The 22,570-nt window shown below is 53.5% G+C and overlaps 8 protein-coding genes across 8 annotated transcripts; 4 read left to right on the plus strand and 4 right to left on the minus strand.

Moving 5' to 3' along the window:
• Positions 1 to 639: 639 nt before the first annotated feature.
• On the minus strand, positions 640 to 1,802 carry BKA58DRAFT_401165 (uncharacterized protein; the record flags this gene model as incomplete). Its single annotated transcript, XM_046171650.1, has 2 exons — positions 640 to 1,538; positions 1,589 to 1,802. The coding sequence occupies 2 exons, from the start codon at positions 1,800 to 1,802 to the stop codon at positions 640 to 642; spliced, it is 1,113 nt and encodes a 370-aa protein (XP_046026587.1).
• Positions 1,803 to 2,400: 598 nt separating this feature from the next.
• On the plus strand, positions 2,401 to 3,949 carry BKA58DRAFT_383270 (uncharacterized protein). The gene has a single exon (XM_046170169.1). The coding sequence runs from the start codon at positions 2,557 to 2,559 to the stop codon at positions 3,487 to 3,489; it is 933 nt and encodes a 310-aa protein (XP_046026588.1). The 5' UTR covers positions 2,401 to 2,556; the 3' UTR covers positions 3,490 to 3,949.
• Positions 3,950 to 4,159: 210 nt separating this feature from the next.
• Positions 4,160 to 7,474, minus strand: BKA58DRAFT_312414 (glycoside hydrolase superfamily; the record flags this gene model as incomplete). The annotated part of the gene is made up of 4 exons (XM_046167377.1): positions 4,160 to 4,273; positions 4,324 to 4,794; positions 4,844 to 5,754; positions 6,976 to 7,474. Coding segments are annotated over 4 exons (1,995 nt in total), but the record flags the coding sequence as incomplete, so codon positions are not given.
• A 935-nt stretch (positions 7,475 to 8,409) lies between these two features.
• Positions 8,410 to 9,441, minus strand: BKA58DRAFT_158491 (uncharacterized protein). Its single transcript, XM_046164917.1, has 2 exons — positions 9,063 to 9,441; positions 8,410 to 8,996 (listed from the first exon to the last, which is right to left on the minus strand). The coding sequence occupies exons 1-2, from the start codon at positions 9,229 to 9,231 to the stop codon at positions 8,644 to 8,646; spliced, it is 522 nt and encodes a 173-aa protein (XP_046026590.1). The 5' UTR covers positions 9,232 to 9,441; the 3' UTR covers positions 8,410 to 8,643.
• Positions 9,442 to 10,340: 899 nt separating this feature from the next.
• On the plus strand, positions 10,341 to 12,513 carry BKA58DRAFT_158518 (cytochrome P450 52A12). Its single transcript, XM_046164918.1, has 2 exons — positions 10,341 to 11,032; positions 11,087 to 12,513. Exons 1-2 carry the CDS (start codon positions 10,616 to 10,618, stop codon positions 12,290 to 12,292), a joined length of 1,623 nt encoding a protein of 540 aa, XP_046026591.1. The 5' UTR covers positions 10,341 to 10,615; the 3' UTR covers positions 12,293 to 12,513.
• Positions 12,514 to 12,917: 404 nt separating this feature from the next.
• Positions 12,918 to 15,794, plus strand: BKA58DRAFT_313024 (translation initiation factor IF-2; the record flags this gene model as incomplete). Its single annotated transcript, XM_046167413.1, has 2 exons — positions 12,918 to 15,585; positions 15,643 to 15,794. 2 exons carry the CDS (start codon positions 12,918 to 12,920, stop codon positions 15,792 to 15,794), a joined length of 2,820 nt encoding a protein of 939 aa, XP_046026592.1.
• A 68-nt stretch (positions 15,795 to 15,862) lies between these two features.
• On the minus strand, positions 15,863 to 17,233 carry BKA58DRAFT_158526 (UNC-50 family protein). Its single transcript, XM_046164919.1, has 3 exons — positions 16,831 to 17,233; positions 16,384 to 16,781; positions 15,863 to 16,337 (listed from the first exon to the last, which is right to left on the minus strand). The coding sequence occupies exons 1-3, from the start codon at positions 17,035 to 17,037 to the stop codon at positions 16,109 to 16,111; spliced, it is 834 nt and encodes a 277-aa protein (XP_046026593.1). The 5' UTR covers positions 17,038 to 17,233; the 3' UTR covers positions 15,863 to 16,108.
• Positions 17,234 to 17,615: 382 nt separating this feature from the next.
• BKA58DRAFT_410911 (mRNA 3'-end-processing protein rna-14) lies at positions 17,616 to 20,945 on the plus strand (the record flags this gene model as incomplete). Its single annotated transcript, XM_046172258.1, has 4 exons — positions 17,616 to 18,431; positions 18,478 to 18,909; positions 18,964 to 20,011; positions 20,059 to 20,945. 4 exons carry the CDS (start codon positions 17,616 to 17,618, stop codon positions 20,943 to 20,945), a joined length of 3,183 nt encoding a protein of 1,060 aa, XP_046026594.1.
• Between the last annotated feature and the right edge of the window lie 1,625 nt (positions 20,946 to 22,570).

A 22,570-nucleotide genomic window follows, 5' to 3' on the forward strand; every position in this document is an offset into this window, starting at 1 on the left:
ACGTGCCTATGTGACTAGTGTCGGGTACAAGCGTCGTCGGGTGCTGGCGTGCGCGTGTCGTGGGTCCGTATACTCCACTATTCAATCAATTTGAAATTTGTAGGGAGATGCGATACGCGGAGATGTGATTGGTGGCACTATGTTTGTGCCGTAGAGTGACGATGACGTCCGTCTTGTAAGGGGTAGAGAGAGGGATACAGCATGGTCAATGACGTTTGCGCAGAAATCATAACTATGACAAAAGGTGCTTGGAGCAATGGGTTGAGGATGGCCACTAGGGATGTGGCAGTGGATCCGAAGAGAAGTTTTTATGGGCAGTAGTGGGAAAAAAGAATAGTCATCGAGATGTTGAAATACGTGTGTGATTGCACCGACTATAAGCCTGTGTCGGTGACTTGAGTAGCTGATGTGGGTATATGGTACAAGACGCGCGAAGCTACATGACTTTTGGTACAGGTGATATCAATGATGAAGAAGGATAGCTCGCAAACTGGAGAGAGAAAGAAAAAACGTATGAACAAAAACGGCCTACGCTAATGCAGAAAGACAAGATTAGACAACCGAAAAGAAGTACCCAGGCCGCCGAAGAAACTCCTCCGAACTCGCCCGAGATTAAAGAAATTGGGGACGCAAAGTCGATCAAAGCCCCATGCGCTGGATCATTGCTCGTGACTCGGCTTCAGACAGTTCGTTGCCATCGATGTTGATGCGACCTTCCTCGACTTGCGCGAGGTCTGGCTTGACGAGGCCTTCGTGGAGATACTTGAGAAAGGATAGTAGCTTCTCTTCGAACTCGGCGTATGGATAGCGTTCCTGAGCTGCTTCTATTGCCTGTAGACTTGATTGCGACCGACCGTGTGGGAGTAGTTCATCGATGTATTGACGTTTGATCCTGGTCCACTCGCAGTTCTCTTCGCGGAGATTGCCTTCAGCACAGAATAGTCTCCTCATGGCCGCCACTTCGGCTGGTTCTTCCGCCCATCGTTCAACGCCAGGGCAGCCATAGGCGAAGATGGTGTTGAAAGCTTCATCGCCGTACGCACCATTACGAAGATATTCGCCGATGATAGCCTGTAGCATAAACTGTGCTGCCAAGTCGAACCATTCAGACGTTGGCAGCCAGTCGTCATCCAGATTGACACGTGCGGCGGTAAGCTCGATAAAAACAGGGAGTAAACAGTGGAGCGAGGGCGTGCCTGCCACATCGGTCACCCATCTCCGCTGATCAACAGGCATTCTCAGTGCGGAGGCAAGAGCAGAGCGGTTTTCGTAAAGAGCGCCATCGGAAAGAGGAAAGTCCTTCTGTTGGTCGAAAGGTTGCTGGAGCGCAGAAGGGTGCTGAGTTCGTTGCTGCCAGTACTCGCCACGGCACTTGTTCTGCTCGCGCAGACTGTTCAGTGAGTCCTCCGTGGTCCATGTCTCGTCGTGATGCAGCCGATGTGTGAAGATCAAGGCAAACTGCAACAAACGCGATCGAAACGACGCCTTGGCATCTAGGCGTCGGCCATGGTGTCTGTGGCCAAGAAATGTTCTCCAATCTGATACTCGTGAGCACGTGATGTATTGCCGTAATGAGCGCAGGTCATACCGGCAGTCATGTTGACGAGTGCATTGGGCAGATCTGAATGATATGGGTCACTGCTCGATTTCCACTCAAAGACCAAGCCAATGGCCTTGTAGACGAGGAAATCCAAGATGGTGAGATCGACGTCGAATTGATCTTCCTCTTCGTTTTCCATGCGCCGGGTTAGGTTGAGGTAGCCTTCCCTGGGGTGTCCGTTGCTATCGTGTGTGTTTGTCATGGCTTGGTGCAGGGCGCTGGAGGTTGGGTACGGGGGGCGGGAGGCGGTCAACATGGAAGGTAGCTCGATATATAGGCAAGTGAATGGCGGAAAGGACAGTACGAAGCAGAAGCGTGAGGGAGCTGGAGGGAGGAGGAGCACGAGAGGCGTGATAGCAAACGGGTTATAGAAGACAGGATGCCCCCTCTGGACCCCACACAGTTAGCCCACCTTGGAGGACAAAGACATTGGGCGGCTGGCTGGATGCAGGGTCGACTTCATGCGTCGTGACCCGAGAGTTTGTCTCGCTGCAGGGGGAGGTTCGCACGGCATGCGCAAGCGAGGCGAAGGAGTTCACGTCAAACAGACAGGCTGAGTCGCGGAGCAAAAGGCTCCACCAGCCTCGGGTCTGAGCAACTGGAGGGGAGCGGAAGAGACCGCACCTGCATGGTGGCTTCCTGGCTGAGACGACGGCGCCGTCGCAAACGCGTCGGGCAGGACTCGACGACGCGCGAGGCAGCGAGAAAAAATCGTCAACTCGGCCAACTCCTGTTCGCATCCAGAGTGTCGCATGTAGCACGCAAGCGGCTTAGCGCGAGGTACCGATGGGTGAGTGATGGCGCCGGCGCGTCTATCTCGCCCGCGGGCTGCTGCGATCGCCCATGCGCCGACGCCACCAGCACGCAGCACCCCACACGCAGCACGCCGTCTCCCACACTGACACCTGCCTGAAGCTTGGAGATGCGCGCCCGTCCACGTCTGCCAGTGCGCGACAATGCTGCCCAAGAAGTGCTCCATCCTCCTGCCCTCGTACACTAACCTCAGTCCCCTCTACTACTCCCACGCCGGGAGCTGCGCAGGGCCCCAGCCGGGCCAGTCATGCCGTCATAGACTCGCACGTCCTGAGGCCGCACCACAACGGCGCTCCTACGCCCAACACCAGGACGCGCCCGCCTACCGCGACGACGCAGAGCTGCTCAGGTGGCCAGACGCCGTAAAGCCGCACAAGACGCCCACGCCCTACCAGATCCTCAGGTGCCGCAAGGGCGATGCCTACTCCAAGCACCGCTTCTATGCCCTCGTCAAGCTCTACCACCCCGACCGCTGCCATGCCGAGGCTGCCATCGCCCAGCTGCCCCTCCACGTGCGTCTCGAGCGCTATCGCATGCTAGTCGCCGCCCACGACATCCTCTCTGATGTCCAGAAACGCAAAGCGTATGATGCCTGGGGCCACGGCTGGGCCGGTCACCACCAGATGCCCATGGCCCCCCGTCATAACGACTGGCACTATGATCCACATCGCTGGAATACGGATCCGCGTACCAATGCGACGTGGGAGGACTGGGAGCGCTGGCACTACGAGAACGGCGGCGGCGCCAAGGACTCGGACGCCCGCGCGATTCAGATGTCCAACTTTACCTTCATGGCCCTCATCTTTGCCTTTGTAAGCATAGGCGGCGTCGTGCAGGGCACCAGGTTCAACACCTTTAACAACTCGGTCATAGAGCGGCGCGACCAAATCCACCGCGAGGCGAGTATGGAGTACAGCCGGAGCAGGAATGCTACGCTGAGCGCAAGTGGAGATCGCGACGAGCGCATACGCACCTTCCTTAATCACAGGGAGTCGACTATAGTCGGCGAGCAATCCTACCAGCGCTTACTCCCGCCCGCCGACACCTGCTCGCCAGATGAGATCAGGAGGCAGTAAAATGAGCACATTATGGTGCCTGATAGATTCGCTATACCCTCCAGCACATTTTGGTGCTATATCGTACGACTGCTATTACTTTTTGCGGCATGAATGGAGCTAGGGCGTTCGGTTCCTGTATTTATCATTCGGCAGGCGGCATATATGTGCGCGGCGGGCATATCCTAGCCCTCATGCGCTCAGACACCACACAAATTCAACGACAATCACCAACAGCAACCCCCCCGCCGTGTACTTGATCGTGAACTGGTTTTTCTTCTTCTAGCACCCTGGCTGGCGATCGCAGTATGACGGCGGCGTAGAATATCGACACTGGCAATATATCGAAGATGATCTACGCCAGAAGCAGCATGGCTTCCGCGCTACCGCTTACACCCAGGGTAGCAGAGCCTCAAACACTGCTGCAACTGTGTCACGCGGGTCTAGTCCCCTAGACGATGTTCCAGCTTGGCAATAAGCGAGATATCTCAAGGGTAAGGTATATGACAAGTTTTATTACTACATGTATGTGAACGCATGAATGCTCGCGCCACCAATGCTCCATCTCAACGTGTACCGATGGCGATCGTTGATAACTTACGCGATTCTAGGTTTGCACCACCTGACTGACATGCTCGCCAACAGCTGCACCTGCACCAACGACTCACCCCCTGTGTAATCGCCCCGCGACCTATGGCGTCGACACGCCAGTCCTCATGTTGTCAAACTTGGAGTCGGGATACAGCAGCCAATTGGGCGATGACTCGATGCCTGCACCACTCCCGCCGCCCATCTTCTTGACAACCTTTATACGTTAGCACGACTCGTCTCCACCATCAGGCGCCCACGACTCACATTTGTCACAATGCTCCCGCTGTCATCTGTCCTGTCACCGCTGATCTCCCACCACATTGCGCCACCCAACTGCTGTTGCTCAATGTAGTCGACCTTCTTGAGCGCCATGGCCACAGTATCGTAGCTGACGAACTCGCCACTCGCTTCGTCGTAGCTGTACGTTGCGCCAGCCTCTTCATCGTAGTACTCCTGTGCACCTGCAAGTGGCAAGTCCTTGAAGTCGTAGACGCCTCGCTCAAACGATCCAATGCCGATGCCACTAAACGACGTATTTAAACCTCGAGTGTTGGTGAAGGAGCGACCGTAAAGCGGCATGCCAAGATTGAGCTTGGAGGAAGGAACGCCCGCAGCGCTGTAGGCGGCCAGAACGGAAGCTGTATTAAAGGGCGTGCTCAGGGGAGTCGAGGTCGACGGGTAAAGGTTCGATGCATGGCCAGTCAGATTGTCCCAGGAGCCAGCGTAGTCGTATGCCTATCTTGTTAGTTCATGTCCCAATGCATCTAGAGAGGCCAACACTTACCATCAGATTAATAAAGTCTGTCACTGCACTGATCTCTTTTAATGGCAGATGTTTGAAGTTCTTCTCCCCGGCTGGCGAAGCGATAGTCAACAGGAACTTGGGCTTCAGCTCGCGTCCAGACTCATCTCCGTATACAAGTGTATCAGCATACTCATCCATGAGGCTTCTGATCTCCTTCAATAGTGCAAGCAACTGTCTGCCTTGCTCCTTGTCTGTAGGGTACTCCCAATCCACATCAATCCCATCAAAGCCATAGTCGCGAATCAACTCAACACAAGACGACGCAAAGCGTTGCCTACCCTTAGCAGTAGCCATCGGTCCGTTCATATGCTTAGCGGTGTTTGTATACGTCCAACCACCTACACTCAGCAACACCTTCAAGTTCCTGTTATTGGCCTTGAGGATCTGAAGCTGCTTAATCGATCCATAGACATTGTTGCCCACGTCGTTCCAGGAATCGGTCGGATAGTGCTTTTCCGCGTCGGCATACGTGTCTGTGAGGAAGACAGTGCCGTCGGGTTTGTTGTCGGCGAAGGAGTAGAGGAGATGCGTTAGTCGCTCCGCGGGTATCTGCTGGGGTTGGAAGTTTCGGGCGTAGATGTCCCAGTTTCCGTAGTAGGCTACTGAACGGTAGCCGTGATGGATGGGGATGTTGGGGTTTGTGGGTCCTGATGGGGTGTCGCTTGCTGTGGGCTTGGGTGGAGGTGGTGCGTAGGAAGGCGTCGCGGAGACTGAGGGCTGCGTGGTCACATAGCTTGTGACTATGGATGAGGAGACAATAAAGGTAGAGGCTGAGCTTCGAGATAGACCGGATGTGCTAAAGCTAACATAGTATTTGCTCGATGAGCTCGGGGTTGAGGTGGAGACGACAGATGTCAGAATGGATGATGAGGAAACAACGAAGCTGGAGGCTGAGCTTTGAGGCAGACCAGACGGGCCAATGGTGGTGTAGTGTTTGCTTGAAGAACTTGGGGTTGCGGTAGAGATGGCAGATGTTGGGAAGTACGACTGAGCTGTAGACGAAGAATAAGCGTAGCCACCAGGAAACTGTTCCGCTATCAGCATGATGAACTCCTTAGGAATAGATTGACGTTGACTTACCAAAGTGTGTTCTAGTTTCGCATACTCTTGCTCGAGCTTCTCAACCCTGCGTAGCAAGCATTCTCGATCACATTCGTCTTGCATCTCCTGGGAAGAAGTAACAGCAGTGAGTAGAAAGACGGCGGCGCATAGCCAGGTTGGTAACGATCGTGCGCACTGCTTGTACTGTCAGTCTCATCAATACCATCTTCATGTCACTTCTGTTCTTCTCTGACATACCAGCATAATTCGCACCACCACACTTCAGTAACAGTTGTAGTAAATAAATGAATTATGTACTTTGTTTCTGGATACCGGTTACAGCGGGTTCCTCTCCGTTCTTAAAACATCCCCCTCTCGCGCGTCGTTGCCCCATGCTCCCACCCTCTTCCTTTCTTATCCAGCTTTTCCTCGTGCGATCTGGGATACTCGCATGCATCTCAAGCGTTGTTTACAGCCTGGCTTAGTACCTTTTGGGCTGGTCGTTCCTTGGACATGAATCATCAAGTGCGCATGTTGTTGTCCGTTCTTAGGAAACGGTCCCGTTTATTTTGGTAAGCAGGGACCTCAGGGAATGGTTTGCGAGGTCGGTGCATGCAGGTACGCTATATGAATGTGATACAGACTAGCGTGGACTGCAGAAGATGTGGATGAGGTGGGTATGAATACACCATGAGTGCACAGGACTTAGGAGACGGGTTTGGGGCCGAGGATGGCTGAGTGCGGTCGTTTGGGGTTACGGAATCATATCCTAGACTCCTGTGGTTGATATTGAACGGTACGCAAGGCTGGTACCTGGTGGGAGACCCGTTGTTGTTATGTGTTCGCCTTCTTTGCGGCGGAGGTCCTCCCGGTCAACATCTACTCGGCTCGAGGCCATGCATTTTCACCCTCTGCTCCACCGCCTTCTTCGTCTTCCTCCTCCTGAAGACCAGCACAAATATCACCACAGTCAGCAATGCAGCACAGGCCTGCACAATACCAACGTACCAACTCGCACTCTGCACACTGCGTTAGAGAACCCCCTTTTCAAAACCCTCCAGATCATCCACTTACCTGCACATTACAATAGCTGACAAAGTCGATATCAACCAGGAACTCTTTCTGAATCGCCCTCGCACCCGAACTACACGTCCAACCCCAAAGATCATCGCTCTTGCCATTCTTATCCTTCTCGGTGCGATAGACAGTAGCGGCTACACACCACACAATAAAGTTCCCCAGCATATTGACCCAGCCAAAAGTGCTCGTGACAACACTGGCTACATTGGCCTGTTCGATCCCACATTTGTACGAAAAGATCGTTGCGAAATTGAGTAGTACGGAGACGGCTGCGACGCCAAAGTACATGTACGTTGGCCATGCCCGTGTATTTTTCGCCCAGGGTGTGCGTGAGATATTCTCGCCGCTGGGTAGTCGGACCATGCGGTGGATGCTGCGCGTGCTGAGAAACTTGTGCAGGGTAAGAGCCGTGAGGACGAGAACTGCGATAGAGATGAAGAGTGCCAGGGTGCGCGATATAACGCGTAATCTCCGGATACGGATTTTGAGGTCCTGGTGTAGATGTTAGTACCATTGATGCTCGCTTGCAGCACTTCTTTGTTGAAGGCGTACCCTGTCTTCGCTTGCCGCTTCTTTGAGGTCCTCGAAATCGCCGTGTGGTAGCGCTTGACTGTACTGTGCGCTTTGGTCGTCAGTAGCCAATTGAAGAGTGATCGCAGGTATCGGTCTATTAGATGAGAACTTGGAGGAAGTCATGGTCGATGGTAGCAAGTGTTGTAGGTCTTGCTCCTGTGAGGGGCGTCGAGGCATAGTATGTATGCGCAGTCATTGAATACTTGTCGAATGCAACAAAGAAGTTTGAGTGTTCCTTTTACAACATGTCGGAAGTCATGTAGATAGTAGGTGTGGCTTTCAATTTGGACTACATGGGGGTTTCCCAATTTGTACCGAGATCTTCATGGTGATCTCCGTGTTGTTACATCAGCAGCCTCAGCTCCCCCAGCTCCAAACATTAGTCGATTGATAGTTCCGCCGATCGCGCCGTGATGCATCAGCACAGCTGAACCGCAGTGCTGATGAAGTGCCGCTTGTGGCTGCGGTTGACCGTAAGCGGTATCGTGGTCGTGGCTGAGCTGATCCTGATTCGCCGAGTTGCCCACAGACTGTGCTTAGTGATGATGTCGCTATTCTGGGAATTGGTTGTTGTCGGCATATGTACGTTGCATGTAGCTGTTCATTTGAGGATTCCATGCTCGAGGAGGGCTGTCCATCGGTAAGATGGCTTTACGCCCCTTCCGGCAGGTGCACAACACTTGATCGGAAAGAGCATCAGCCTATCAGTCGCTGCATTTTCTCGGATCCGCTCTGTTCTTATGTGATGACTAGTGGGTCGCTGCACCTTGTACATGGGAGTGATTGAACAGATGCGCTGCAGTCTACGTTAGCATGGAAAACAAAGTTGGCAGAATCCTAAGACAATGTTGACCCCGACGTTGTTTCTGTTGTCCAGCGTGGGAGGTAGATATTGAGACTCTTTTCTCAACAAAAAAAAAAGGGGGGTGGCTGTTCCAGCCGCAGTCGATCTTAGATGGATGTGATTGTGTTGCATTCAGCGACCTGATGAGCGCATGGTACAGCTGTTCCCAAGCGTCATGATAAGATGACTGCAGTACTGACTAGCACTAATTCTCCCTCGCACAAACCCGTCAGAGTCGCAGCTATTGCTGGAGGACGGACTGCTGCGTGAGCCATTCCTCAAGTTTCTTCTGTGCGTCTTTGTCCACCAGACAAAACTTGACGGGACCCATCTCACTCATTCCCTCTTGCTCAACGGGTACACGATCCAGGCTGGCAACCTCTTGCACTTTCTCTGCAGAGCTCAATAGTCCACCCAATCTGAAAAGAAGCATCATCTCCCCGCCGGCTCCGGAAGTTGGTATGAAGGCGCTCTGGCTCTTGAAGACTTTGAGAAGTGACAGATTGTGCTCATAAGCCTCGCGATCGTAGCCTAGGGCTTCCTTTTCGGTTCGCACGAGTTCCCAGTGATCGTCGGTGATTCGCTGCCGGGTAACTGTAGAGATGCATCGGTATATGAGAATTCCAGCTTTGATAATCAGAACGAAAAGGTGTCACTAACCGTCTCCACGTTGATCACTGATTAGACGGACAGCGTCGATTCGGGAATATCCGAAGAGTCGCATCCAGCGCTCTATACTTTCCTGTGCCGGGTATTGGGAGGCAATTTGGGCGTCAGAGGCTGATGCCGCATGCGCCATGCGCTCCAACTCATCCCAACCAGCGTCCATGGTCGTGTGGCTCAAATAGAACCTTCAAAGGCTGAGGTGCGTTGTGCGATGGGCTATGGTGCAGGATGTGTGCGCGAGGTGGCGTTGTGGCCACCAAAGTCGGCTATCTATAGTTTCCAGGCGTCTTTCACATCGCGCCTGAGGATTCTTGTGTGACTCGCAGCTTCAGCCAATCCACGGTTACCTAGGTAGAGTGGTCGTTCTTACCACCGTTGGAGTGAGGGAGTCACGACTGGAGCAACTCACGGAACTATTCCGGCGTCGCTAGACCGCGTTGGGGTTCAGCATCCGACGTGCACATAAGACTGGAGATTGTCATGACTTCAGCGTCCTGCGACACTGTTGTGACCTTCTACTTTGCTAACAGAACATCTTCACGTGGTATGTGCGCGACAAAGGACACTGGGCAGCCTGCACCGCCCGAATTGGCAGCTCGTCAAAGCGGAGGAGACTACAGGCAGCGAAAAAAAGAGGGAAGTCCACGATCGAACTGCTGAGACAAGGCCGAGCTACTTAACGCTGTATATCGAAGAATGCTGCGATGGCTGCCTAGGCGTTATCGGGTATCAAAGACCTCTCCTCATCGGGAACAAGCAACCACGCGTCGAGAACGGCCTGTCTGCCTGGTGGCATCTCGCAAGTTCCACCAGCTTCGGATTCCTTGGCAGTCAGATGCGCGCAGTACTCGCACGCCTGCAGACTGCACGCTCCCTCTTGCATACATTCACGATCACTGCTGCTGCGAGTTCCCGTACAAGATAGGTGTCCAGACACACGAATCAACGGAAATCGCTGAAAGTGGATTCGTTCTATCAATGACACTTGACTCCTAAGCGAACCTTACATGCCCAGGTGCGTCTTAGCTCTCCAGGCTCCGACCTAACGGTCGCACGCACAGCCATAATTACCGAGGCGTGTTGCACGCGAGAATGGGCAGGATTCGTCCGAGTACAAAGTACAACTTCGCCAGAGCCAAGATGTCCGAACAAAATGCGGGGAACGCGTGGCAACTATATGGACAGTAGTCCCAGTAAACTCAAAACGGATTACTTGGCTGTAGTACTGGAAAACGGACTCGGAGGCCATAACTATCCGCACCCGTTCGCGAGCAGGGGGCAAACACGATTCCGAAGAGCTAGCGGCCGTGAATATTGCACGCCGCGTGGGTCTGGTTCCTCTTTACCCTTGCGACAGGTTACGTGTATGGCTATTGTAGCGGAGGCGCCAAACGGACCCTGGTGCATTCGTGACGGGCGTAGTGCGATCGAGTTCTATACCTAGATACTTAAACGGGTCAGTTCTTCTCGAGAAGTTGCTTCTCACCAACATACAAACCCTGCTACGACTGCGTGTTCACCCCGCCCCGCAGAGTCTTGTTTGCAACATGCACAACTCCATCCTCTTAGCCGCCTGGGCCGGCATTTCTTTTGTTCTCTACAAGCTCATCTCCTCGTTTATCATCTACCGCCGCCATGCTGCTAGAGCACGTCAGTTGGGCTGCTTGCCTGCCCATCCTACTTCGCAGTCTGCATTCGATCCCTTGGGACTCCAGAACGTTGCCAAAATAATCAAGGCGGACAAACAATACCGTGTACCGCAATACTTGAAAGACCGCATTGATACTGCCTGTGCGAAAGAAAGCAAAATTATCAACACATTCCATCAAAAAATAATGGGTGTAGAGGGTTACTTCACAATTGAACCGAGAAACATCCAGGCTATACTGGCCACGCAATTCAAGGACTACGGACTAGGAGAAAGGCGAAACGGCAACTTTTCTCCACTACTCGGCCGTGGCATCGTAAGTACCATTGTTAGCAACGCTACGAGAACATCAGATGCTGACACGAAGCAGTTTTCTAGCGACGGTGAGCAATGGGCACATGCAAGGTCACTACTTCGGCCCCAGTTCGCTCGAGACCAAGTCAGCGATTTGGACCTCGAAGAAGAACATATGAAGAACATGATGCGGGTACTACCTACCAACTCAGACGGCTGGACAAATGTCACGGACCTCAAGCCGCTTTTCTTCCGCCTGACCCTCGACAGCGCCACAGAGTTCCTTTTTGGCGAGAGCGTTGACTCTCAGCTTGCATCACTACCCGACTACAAGTCCAGTAAGCCCCCAATGACTGTGAACGAACATGACTTTGCCACCTCCTTCGACCAGGCGCAGAACACCATCGCAGCAGCCAGCCGACTTGGAGAGGCCTACTGGCTCGTATATGACAAGACGTTTAGAGACCACTGCAAACGCTGCCACGAGTTCATTGATCACTACGTCCAAATCGCGCTATCGAAGGAGAAGGGCACTACCCAGGAGAAGTCACATGGCAAGCAGAGATACGTCTTCCTCGATGCACTTGCAGAGTCGACCCGCAACCCCATCGAGCTTCGCGAACACCTGATATCAATTCTACTAGCCGGTCGTGACACCACCGCATCGCTACTGTCATACGTCTTCATGCTCCTCTCAGAGCACAAGGATGTCTACAAGGCCCTGCGCAGCGTCGTCTTGGAGACTTTCGGCACCTATTCCAACCCCAAAGACATAACATTCGAGTCGCTGAAGTCGTGCAACTATCTGCAGTGGGTTTTGAATGAGACTCTGCGTCTTTACCCAGTAGTCCCTATCGACGGCCGCCGCGCCCTCAAAGATTCTACCCTGCCCGTGGGCGGCGGTCCAGACGGCACAGCACCCCTATACGTGAAGGAGGGAATGCAAATAGACTACAGTGTATACGTCATGCACCGTCGTGCTGATCTGTGGGGCCCTGACGCTGAGGAATTCCGACCCGAGCGCTGGAATGGAAGGAAGAGTGGGTGGGAGTATCTTCCTTTCAACGGCGGCCCAAGGATTTGCATCGGACAGCAATTTGCCCTGACAGAAGCCGGATACGTCGTTGTAAGGTTGATGCAGAGATTTGAGGCCATCGAGGGGGTTGGCAACACTTGGGAGCCAACGGAGAAGGGTGGCATGGGATATGTTAGGAACGGGCTGAGCTTAACGACTTGCCCCGCGGATGGTGTTAAGCTAAGGTTGAAGGAAGCCAAGGAGTAAACCGGCTGTACATAAGTTCTTGACTTTAGTTATGAGACTCTATTCTTCCATTCCTCTGTTGAACGCGGTGACGAAACTGCACTAAGTATCCTGATGCTTCTGAAGTTGAGCAAGTATAAGATCATCTGGTAGTGTATTGCGTTGCGGCCGACTGCAATGCCCACCTAGGCCATTGTAGTATTCATTGTCGAAAGCTTCGTGTCAGGATAAATGAATCCAAGTCGGAGCGTGCATCTGAAGAGCGTGGCCAGTCTCTAGATTGTGGCGCTGCGCTAGGACCGACGAGCGAGGCAAGGATCCGTCGGCGGGACATTTCCAAACTTTTGATGTACTCCAACATCTTCGAAACCAACACGTACCACATCGCCCAATATGCGGAGAGCGCGTGGACTTCGGGTGAGGAAAAGCAAAAGCCAATCATCGATAAAAGTACCTTGACTGACAGTGGCAGGCTTCTTCTACCCGCGACGTGTGCATCTTTTGCGCCACTCGTCAATTGGCCATCTCGAATACGCTCACTACATCATCCGACGCTACACAACGGCGACAACTCAACTCGTCCAACAGAGCCCCGCAATCGGCCGAGGCTATCCTATACAAAGATGCCAATGAGCGCAGGGAGCCAATGTCGCAGGCACAGCGCATGCGGCAGGCGCTGGCCGCCAGCGCCCCTCAGCCGCATTCACAAGGAGGATTCACGTCGCCACCTCCATCCCAAGCATCACGGCAATTCCCACCAGAGCGGCGCGCAATGAACAGAGGCGGCCCTTTCGATGGGCCGGGGCGGAACCAGAGCAGAGACCGATTTGCACCTGGCATGCGCAGGACGGCCGGCAACGAGCGTGGCAATGACTACCGGCCTCCACCACAGAATCGCTACAACGTCAACATGGACTCAAGACCACAGGTCAACACCCCAGCATTTGCCTCTGGTCACCTTAGACGGCGAAACGACCCACAGCCCGAACGCTCCCCGTTCGGATTAGACGACCGAAGAGCACCGCAGGCTCCCAGACCTGCACCACAAAGAAAGATGCTGGATCAAGACGAGATATCAAAGTTATTGGGTAACGCGGCTTCAAACTCCTCGAAGCCCTACACACCACTTGCAAGGGACATGAACGCGCAGAGGACATGTTTCCACTGTGGATCAAAGGAGCACGCGAGCAATATGTGCCCAACGAAGCCGGTACTCCGCGTGCCTCAACGGCAGGAACAGCCAGCACAGAAAACGGCCATGTATACACCACCACAACGTTACAAGGAATCGATATCGGATGCTGCAGAAGCCTGGGTGCAGAAGTCGAAGGGCAATTTGGACATCGAACAGTCGGCACGATGGCAGATAGAAGAGGATAACAGGCGACGCAACGACGTGGAGAGCGAGAGAAGACGAAGTCGCTTTGCCTTTGACGAGCTGGAAGAGTCCAAGAACCGATATGAAGAGCCCGCGCGGAGGCAGGGCGGGAACAAGGGCAGGAGCCGACGCATACAACGGGACGAGGAGGAGGATGAAGACCGGCCACACATCAGCAAGCAAGAACGCAAGCGGTTACGGGCTGAGGCGAAGAAGGCAGCGCAATCGGCAAAGGCCGGCCCTGTACCGATCTCCTTGCCGGAATACATCAGTGTGGCCAACCTTGCGGGCGCCCTCAAGTTGAGAGTGGAGGACTTTGTGCGAAAGTTGGAAGAGCTAGGGTTCGAGGATGTGCAGAATGACCACATTCTAAACTCGGAGCATGCTGGCCTTATCGCGCAGGAGTACAACTTTGAACCCATCTTCCAGGCACAAGAAGATGATGGCGACCTCTATCCCGCCGCACCTCTTGAGCCTGAGGCTTACGCTGAGCTTCCTGCACGACCACCCGTTGTCACCATCATGGGTCATGTTGATCACGGCAAGACGACTATTCTCGACTATATGCGTTCGACCAGTGTGGCGGCTACCGAGTTTGGCGGCATCACACAGCACATTGGTGCGTTCAGCGTGCCACTGGCAAACGGAAAGAAGATCACATTCCTCGATACACCCGGTCATTCCGCATTTGAGACGATGCGCGCTCGTGGAGCCAACGTTACCGACATCGTCGTCTTAGTCGTTGCTGCGGATGATTCTGTCATGCCCCAGACTGTCGAGGCGATCAAGCACGCACAAGCGGCGAATGTGCCATTGATCGTCGCCATTAATAAGATCGACAAGGCGCAAGCTGACCCAGATGCTGTCAAGCTTGATCTCGGCCGTCACGGTATCGAGATTGAGGACTTTGGCGGTGACATACAGGCTGTCTGTGTTAGTGGAAAGACCGGACAGGGTATTCCCGACCTGGAAGAAGCCATTTCAACACTATCAGAGATGTTGGACCACCGCGCTGATCCTGCAACTGCCGTTGAAGGATGGGTTCTCGAGGGTACCACAAAGAAATCTGGACGTGTGGCTACCGTTCTGGTCCGCAGTGGTACCCTTCGCCAAGGAACAACGCTTGTCGCAGGAACTACCTGGACACGCGTGCGTACCCTGCGCAACGAGGCTGGTGCTGTCGTTAAAGAAGTCGGACCTGGCATGGCTGTTGAGATCGACGGCTGGCGTGATCAACCCATCGCTGGCGACGAAGTGCTGCAAGCAGAGGATGAACAGCACGCGAGCTCGGTAACTGATCTTCGCAGCGAGAAGGTCGACAGAGAGCAGATGGCGCGTGATATGGAAGCCATCAACGAGTCTCGCCGCTTAGAAGCTGAGCGTCGTGCGGCCGAAGAGGCAGCTGCTAAGGCTCTCGAGAATGGCGAAGAAGCTGAAGTCGCCGAGAAAAAAGAGGCTGGGCCCGAAGTTGTCTCCTTCATCATCAAGGGAGACGTATCTGGTTCTGTTGAAGCAGTCATCGACTCAGTCTCTGCACTTGGCAACGCAGAGGTATCCACGCGCATCCTCCGCCACGGTGTCGGCGCACCCTCCGAATTCGACATCTCGCACGCCGCCGACGCAAAGGGACATATCATCAACTTCAACACCACAATTCCTGGACACGTCGCCAAACTAGCCGAAGAAAAGGGCGTCAGAATCCTCGACAGCAACATCATCTACCGTGTAGTCGAAAACGTCAAGGACTTGCTATCCGAGAAGCTCGCACCAAAGGTTATCCAGAAGGTGACGGGTGAAGTAGAAATCGCAGCAGTCTTCGAGATTGGCCTCGGTGGCAGGAAGAAGATGAAGGTTGCAGGAAGTAAAGTCAGGAACGGTGTTGTCGATAGGGGTACCAAGGCTAGGGTACTCCGCAGCGACAATATTGTTCATGATGGTAAGTCATTCCCCATGACGGTGTGCGAATGAAATGTATACTAATGGGACTTATTAGGCGTGATTGAGTCGCTCAAGAACCAGAAGAAAGATGTCGAGCAGATGCGCAAGGATACCGAGTGCGGTATCTCATTTGAAGGCTGGGAAGACTTCAAGGTGGGTGATCGCATTCAGTGTTATGAAGAGAAGTTTGAGAAGAGGAACTTGTAAGATAGTGTATACTATATACATGTAATAGCGTGGAGTGGTCGGGGTTGAGGGTTTGGTAAATACCCTTCTTCGTGTATATATGTAGACGTATGAATATGTAACTATCAATTACCCCGTGTATGCAATAGTGGAGCATAATGCAGCAACCAATCTGCCACCACACACACACACTCGTGACTTGGATAATCATTACTGAAACCGAAGTTGAGGTACTCTGATGCATTCGTCACTATCCTATGCATCATTATGCTATGACGCCTTGACACTTTCTGTTGCATCTACGCATCCTTTTATGTCCTCACCTCTATATGGTCTCAGACGTGTTTCCGTAACTTGGCCCCCGTCCATAATACCGGCGCAAAGTGTGTCGACATGTTGAAGCTGAACAGCGACACAAACCACAATATCGCCATAACAGCGACCGGGACGAGTAGGAGCTCAGTATGGTGGAGAAAGGGAAGTTCCTTGTAGCCCAAGAAAGTGATGATGAAGTAGTAGTTCAGCGCCGCGAGGTAGAGCGTGTTCGAAAGAAGTAGCGAGAACCTAGTCATGTCAGCGCATATTCTGATCCCGTAAATTTAGGACTCACCAATGGTGTGTGCCTATCAGTGGCATGCACAGGAATTGCACAACGTAAAGGAAAACCCAAACCGGCACAAAGGCCCGGATGGCTACATCCCAGCAATATCCAAACTCGAGCTCTTCCTTACCCGAGTCTTCTCCTAGGTTGTATAGTCCTCTCCTTCGTCCAGGTAGCAGTGTGTTATCCGGGCCTAACAATCGGCCGACTAGGAAGAAGAACAGCGTCGCTATCAATAGCGAAAGCAGCAGGAAGTGCCCGAATATGAAGACCATAGTTATATGAAGGGTCTGTGTAAAGCCATCGGCGTATGCGAAGCCCCATGCAAGTGATGTGAGGGTCAGGAAGAAGGAGAGTAGGTATGTAAACGACGGGTCGGGGCGGTGGTATGTCTTGGTGGTTTGTTTCTACATGCTGTTAATTATACATTTTCCGGCAGAGACCAGGTGTGCATACATGGTAATAGATCTGTCGAAACACCTTCTTGGGTGCTATTATTAGGCTCATGATCTCCCATATGGCCATTTCAAAGTCCATCTGGGGGAATTTAAACATGCGCTTGAAGAAGCGCGGCATCTTGACCTCATTCCGTCGTGTCGATGGGGTAGATCCAAAGTTTGAAGGTCCGCCCGTCGGCCTTGGGAGCGATATGTGCGGATTCATGTTGTCGGGCTTTGTGAGGTGGTGGCCGTCTATAGGCAGCTGTTGAGTGAAGGCGCGACGCCGGAAATAGAGAACTTCGAATGTGCGTCAGGTATTGGTGTCACCGCGGGTCCCAGACTTCCATTGTTGAAGGGGCGCGTAAATCGTCCGGTGGTTCGGTGAGTGATGGCTATGTGTTCGGTACCTGAGCGATGACATCGCCGTCTGAGCTAGCGCCAAGAACGAGGCTGACAGGCTCCACCGAGAGCAAGCCCGCAACGCCGACTCGCAACCTTTGCTCCTCTCACGACAACGCGCCCACCCAGCTCAACCACGGCGAACGGCGCATCATCTCCACCTCCGTGCGCATCTTGGAAGCTATCCGCGCGACCTTTGCACCTGCCAAACGCACCGTGGAGAACTCCATCGCGCCTCTCGCTTTCGCGCGCACCCTCGACGCTCCTTCTAGACACTAACCACGCGACAAAGACATCCATTGTCCACGACACTCCCGCGCCTGAGCATATCGTAATACAACGCCTAACATTACTTCGCAATCAATTCTGACAGCCCACCACAGCTCTCACCCACCCACAGTCATGGCGGACGACGCTGAGCTCGCCTTCCTCGAAGCGCAAAAGGACGAATACGACCCTTCAGCCGGTTACACCATGCCCGACGCTGCCGCCGGACAGGACGAGTATGACCCGGCCGCCACATACTCGCCGCAGTCCTACCAGTCGGCATCGATGCAGCCAGAGTCTGGCGCAAACTCACCACCGGCCGCCGACGCCGAGGGCGAGAATGGGGTGCAGCCTCAGCCTACTCAGACCTCCACAGAAGGCTCCGCAGCGCCGCCGTCTAAGCGACCGCGCACTGTGGGTGGTTTTGTCGACGAGAGTGAGGACGAGGAAGAGGAGCCCGCTGTGCAGCCGCAAGAGGCGAATGCTACACTGAGTGCTACTGGAGCTTCAGAGACTCCCCAGCCATCTTTTACAAACTCTCCAAACAATACACTCCCAAACCCAGATGTACAGTTACATAGTGCACAAGATCAGGCTCCCGCTTCCATCTCTGCTTCTGTCGCTGTCAATGAGCCTGCTCCCTCTGTTGCTTCTCTTCCTAACGGCAGTACACCTGTTGCAGACGCTACTAAGCCAGGTGCTCCCGACGTCATGACTGCTGCTTCGGCACGCCCGTCTGTAGCCCCAGCTACTCCAGCTCCTATGTCTGCTTCTCTACCAAAGGCTCGTCTTCCTCAGGACCGAGTGGGTATTCTCGAAGATCGCATTGCTGAAGATCCGCGTGGTGACATCGAAGCGTGGTTGAGTCTAATTGAGGAGCACCGTAGGCGACACAAGCACGACGATGCTCGAGCTGTCTTTGAGCGCTTCTTCAAGATCTTCCCTTCATCAGTAAGCAGGACTGTCGATATCTCATGTGATGTACTAACATGTCTAGGGCGAGCAATGGGTCGAGTACATTGCCTTTGAGACTGAGCTTGACGAGCTGCCAAGGGTCGAGCACCTTTTCGGTCGCTCTATTCCTTCAGCGCAATGGCTCGGCATCTACTCTGCTTACATCGACTTCATCCGTCGCCGCTTTAACCTCACCACTGACCAAAATGGGCAGAACCGCCAGACCGTCACACAAGCTTATGAGTTCGTCCTCACTTCGGTCGGTCTGGATGTTCATGCTGGAAAGCTTTGGCTTGACTACATCGAGATGCTCAAATCCGGGCCAGGTGTTCTTGGTGGCAGCAGCTGGCAGGACATGCAGAAGATGGATACCCTGCGCAAGGTATATCAACGCGCTGTTTCAGTACCACACAACGCGACACTAGAGATCTGGCGAGACTACGACAGGTTCGAGACGAGTCTGAACAAGGTTACGGTAAGCCTCATTGCATCCAGTCCCTTGTATTTACAAGGCTAACATCGGTGACAGGGCCGTAAACAACTCCAAGAAACGTCACCCGCCTACATGACTGCACGCAGCGCCATCAACGTCCTAGACAACAACATTACAAGGGGTGTCAACCGAACCACACTACCCAAGCTGCCACCCGCCGCCGGTTTCGATGGCTACGAGGAGTACATGAACCAGGTGAAGCTATGGAAGAACTGGATCCAGTGGGAGAAGAGTGATCCACTTGAGTGCGCCACAGACAACCGGGAGCTGTACAATAAGCGTGTACTTCACCTGTACAAGAATGCGCTCATGGCCCTCCGCTTCTGGCCAGAGTTGTGGTACGAAGCAGCTGAGTGGTGTTACGAGAACAACATCCAAGCTGAAGGCGACAAGTTCCTCAGCGACGGCATGGAGGCGAACCCTGAGAGCTGCCTCCTCGCCTTCAAGAAGGCCAACCAGGTCGAGCAACGCACCGACTTCGAAGACGGTCAAGCGGGTATCGTCGCCAAGGGCAAGGCTGTACGAGAGCCATACCAGAGGCTTCTTGACACCATCTACGATCTCACAGCACAGGTCAAGAAGCGAGAGGAACACTCCATCTCCCGTGCGAAAGAGCAGTTCGAGGCACAGAAGGCTGCCGATGAAGCTGCCCGTGCAATCGCACAACAAAATGAGGACGCTGACGACGAAGATGAAGTCGTTGCTGCGCGTCGCTTAAAGGAGAAAGAGGACGCTTTCGCCCTTCAACTCCAGGCCATGTCTGCCGGATACAATGCGCAAACACAAAACCTCAAGAAGACACTCACGTACACATGGATAGCTCTCATGCGGGCTATGCGCCGTGTTCAGGGCAAAGGAGATCCCAGAGGCGAGATTGGTGGCTTCCGTGGCATCTTCACTGAGGCTCGCAAGAAGGGCAAGCTACTCAGTGAAGCCTACGTTGCCAGTGCGCTCATTGAGCACCACTGCTACCAGGAACCAGCTGCACAGAAGATTTTTGAGCGTGGCATGAAGCTGTTCCCCGAGGATGAGCAGTTTGCATTGGAGTACATTAAGCATCTCATCAAGCTCAATGACTCTACCAGTAGGTGACCAGGTCTTCGCATTACAGTCCCCTACTAACATTTTCAGATGCTCGTGCTGTCTTCGAGACAGTCGTCGGGAAGCTCACGGCCAAGCCTGAGACTGTTCATAGGGCTAAGTCGCTTTTTGCCTTCTTCCATGATTACGAAGCCCAGTTCGGCGAGCTGGCCCAGATCACAAAGCTTGAGCAGCGCATGGCAACTCTCTTCCCTGAAGATCCCCAGCTGCACCGCTTCTCACAGCGCTTCGCAACCCAGACCTTCGACCCCATCTCCGTCCGTCACATCATCTCGCCTCGCACACAGATGAAGCCCGTCATGCCCGCGGCCATGCCCTCGGTTATGCCCTCTATTGAAGAGCAACAGCAACAGCAGCAGCAGCAGCAGCAGCAACCGATGCCTGCGCTACCACCCCAAATCGTAGCCGAACAACAGCGCCTCGCGTCTCCTGGCATTGCAAACTCCCAGCACCTCGGCAACCTCATGCCTGTCACGAACTCACCAAAGCGCCCTCTCGATGACGCGGACGACGGTGGGCAGCCTCGCAAGCTCATTAGGGGCGAGTCACCTCTCAAGGGCGCAGCGGGTCGCCGTCTCGATGCTGCACGCCGCAACCTAGCCACCACCGGCGCTACACCTGTTGGCCAGGCTCCCGGCCCGCCACCTCTGCCTCGTGGGGTCAACTTCCTCCTCGGCATCATTCCTCCTGCAAGCACATACAAGGAGACGCGCTTCAAGGCTGATGGTCTGGTAGCTCTGCTGCGAAGCGTTGATGCCATTCCCGTTCCACCAGGCCAGGGTCCTCCGCAGCCGCAGCGCTGGGGCACTACCCCGACAACAGCGCAGCAGCTGCAGAGCATACAAGAAAAGTACGGGAATGGTGGACACATGCCCATGCACCCAGCTATGGCAGGCGCAAACGCTTGGGGGTCTTAGGAAAGGCAACCAAAGTTGTCCATCATACTAGAAGCTTTGGAGCTTGCACGACGGACCGGCCTCATTTGAGCACGGAAGAGTCGGAATATCTTCACTCGAAAAAATGGTTGTCTAGACCAAGAACATTGCATAGATTGGCGTTTATTCTTCTCTACTCATTTGTACGGGCTCGATCACCAAAACATCCGGATACTGAGAGCGTAGGGAAGGGAGGGTCGCCCGGGGTACCATTAATGGAATGATGGAGGTTCGGCTTGACTTTTGTCAGCCCATGTGTGAGCGAGGCGTTGGGTTATTGATTGCGCCTCTGGACGGCATTTTCGTCGAGGTGGACGGACTTTTAGTCTTTTTTCTTGGAAGTCCTTAATGGATAAGATGGCTCATCTACCCTACTTTGGTTGTGTTGTGATGCTATTGGAGTGCTGACGGTTTGTGGACCTCTTGTGAATGGAAAAGGAAAGGAAGACCATTTTGAGACCGTGTCCAGTTATTACGCATGGTATCTATCCACCTACTAATACATGAATATGTCTTTCGGTGCCATTCTCCTGTTGTTTCCTAGTCGCAGCTTGCATACAATGCACGGCACAGCAGTACACATGCATTGGTATTATAGCTCACTGCCCCACTCGGTGTCATCGGGCTAGCCACCGTGCTACCCACGTCGCGCCTTCCTCCCATGCCACACACATCGCACGTACATATACCAGAACCAACACACTCCGCCAATCTAGTCGCCGTTTCCCAATTATGCCCAGGACACATTGATCCGTCACCGATGGATGGTGCTCCTTCGCAGAGAAGCCTTCGAAGTTTGCTCAACGCGATCTTCGGTATAGGGTGTACAAGAGCACAGAAGGAACACAGTATCCACCAGGAGACTATATATGGGAGGCGCAGACTATTTCTCTGGGCTTCGTCGCTCTGAAAGCTTGTCTGCTTCACACTCGGTGTTACGGGGAAACGCTTCTTCAATATCGCGGTCAGGGTTTCGAACGTATTCAAGAAGATGCTCCCGGCACGCCAATGTACCCAAGCAGATGCTGGCATCAGTCGGCGAGCACTGGAAGCTTTTCAGGTCAGTCTAGGATCATGAATGAGTTGTATCCATTAGTGTTCTCTCGTTACTCTGAAATGCTTTACGCTTCTCTGGAGGGCTCAGTATCTGAATGTACTCATTGGTTTCCTAGTGTCATTATCAACTTTGGAGGGTCCACTTCCCAAGCAAAGATATTCTTGGTTTCCGACCCGTAACTTTGCTGCGATCGATCTGGCATGTGTTCTTATGATGTCTAGTCCGCTGGTACTCGTTACATATCCTTATGTCTCCCATGGCGCCGCCATATCATCCATTTACTTTTCAGGATTTCCTGGACAATCTTGGCCCCGGGGCTCTCGTCATTCCCGTACTTTACTTAGATTAAGCCACCGCCTAGTGTCCCACGACTCTTGAATCAGTCTCTCACCTCGTCTACAAACACCAGCCCCACTTAAACCTCATCTTTTACCTGTATACACCTCCGGTACATCTCCGAGACCTCACATGCCGTCAGCTAGCGTAGTCTGCCTGTCCATATAAGCTTGCCCATCTGCAGCCTCAACCGTCTTTCCCTCCTCACACTGCA

The sequence above is a fragment of the Alternaria rosae genome, assembly GCF_020736505.1.
Source record: "Alternaria rosae strain MPI-PUGE-AT-0040 chromosome Unknown BKA58scaffold_4, whole genome shotgun sequence".
Lineage (NCBI taxonomy): Eukaryota > Fungi > Ascomycota > Dothideomycetes > Pleosporales > Pleosporaceae > Alternaria > Alternaria rosae.

What these genes read in the sequence shown, in the direction of transcription:
- BKA58DRAFT_383270 (XM_046170169.1), top strand. Translation starts at nt 2,557, where the DNA reads ATGCTGCCCAAGAAGTGCTCCATCCTCCTGCCCTCGTACACTAACCTC.
- BKA58DRAFT_158491 (XM_046164917.1), bottom strand. Translation starts at nt 9,231, where the DNA reads ATGGACGCTGGTTGGGATGAGTTGGAGCGCATGGCGCATGCGGCATCA. An exon ending in CAGTGATCAACGTGGAGACG is followed by an intron (nt 8,997 to 9,062) that starts GTTAGTGACACC and finishes GCATCTCTACAG; the next exon opens with TTACCCGGCAGCGAATCACC.
- BKA58DRAFT_158518 (XM_046164918.1), top strand. Translation starts at nt 10,616, where the DNA reads ATGCACAACTCCATCCTCTTAGCCGCCTGGGCCGGCATTTCTTTTGTT. An exon ending in CACTACTCGGCCGTGGCATC is followed by an intron (nt 11,033 to 11,086) that starts GTAAGTACCATT and finishes GACACGAAGCAG; the next exon opens with TTTTCTAGCGACGGTGAGCA.
- BKA58DRAFT_158526 (XM_046164919.1), bottom strand. Translation starts at nt 17,037, where the DNA reads ATGAATCCGCACATATCGCTCCCAAGGCCGACGGGCGGACCTTCAAAC. An exon ending in TTCGACAGATCTATTACCAT is followed by an intron (nt 16,782 to 16,830) that starts GTATGCACACCT and finishes AACAGCATGTAG; the next exon opens with AAACAAACCACCAAGACATA. An exon ending in CTGATAGGCACACACCATTG is followed by an intron (nt 16,338 to 16,383) that starts GTGAGTCCTAAA and finishes TGACATGACTAG; the next exon opens with GTTCTCGCTACTTCTTTCGA.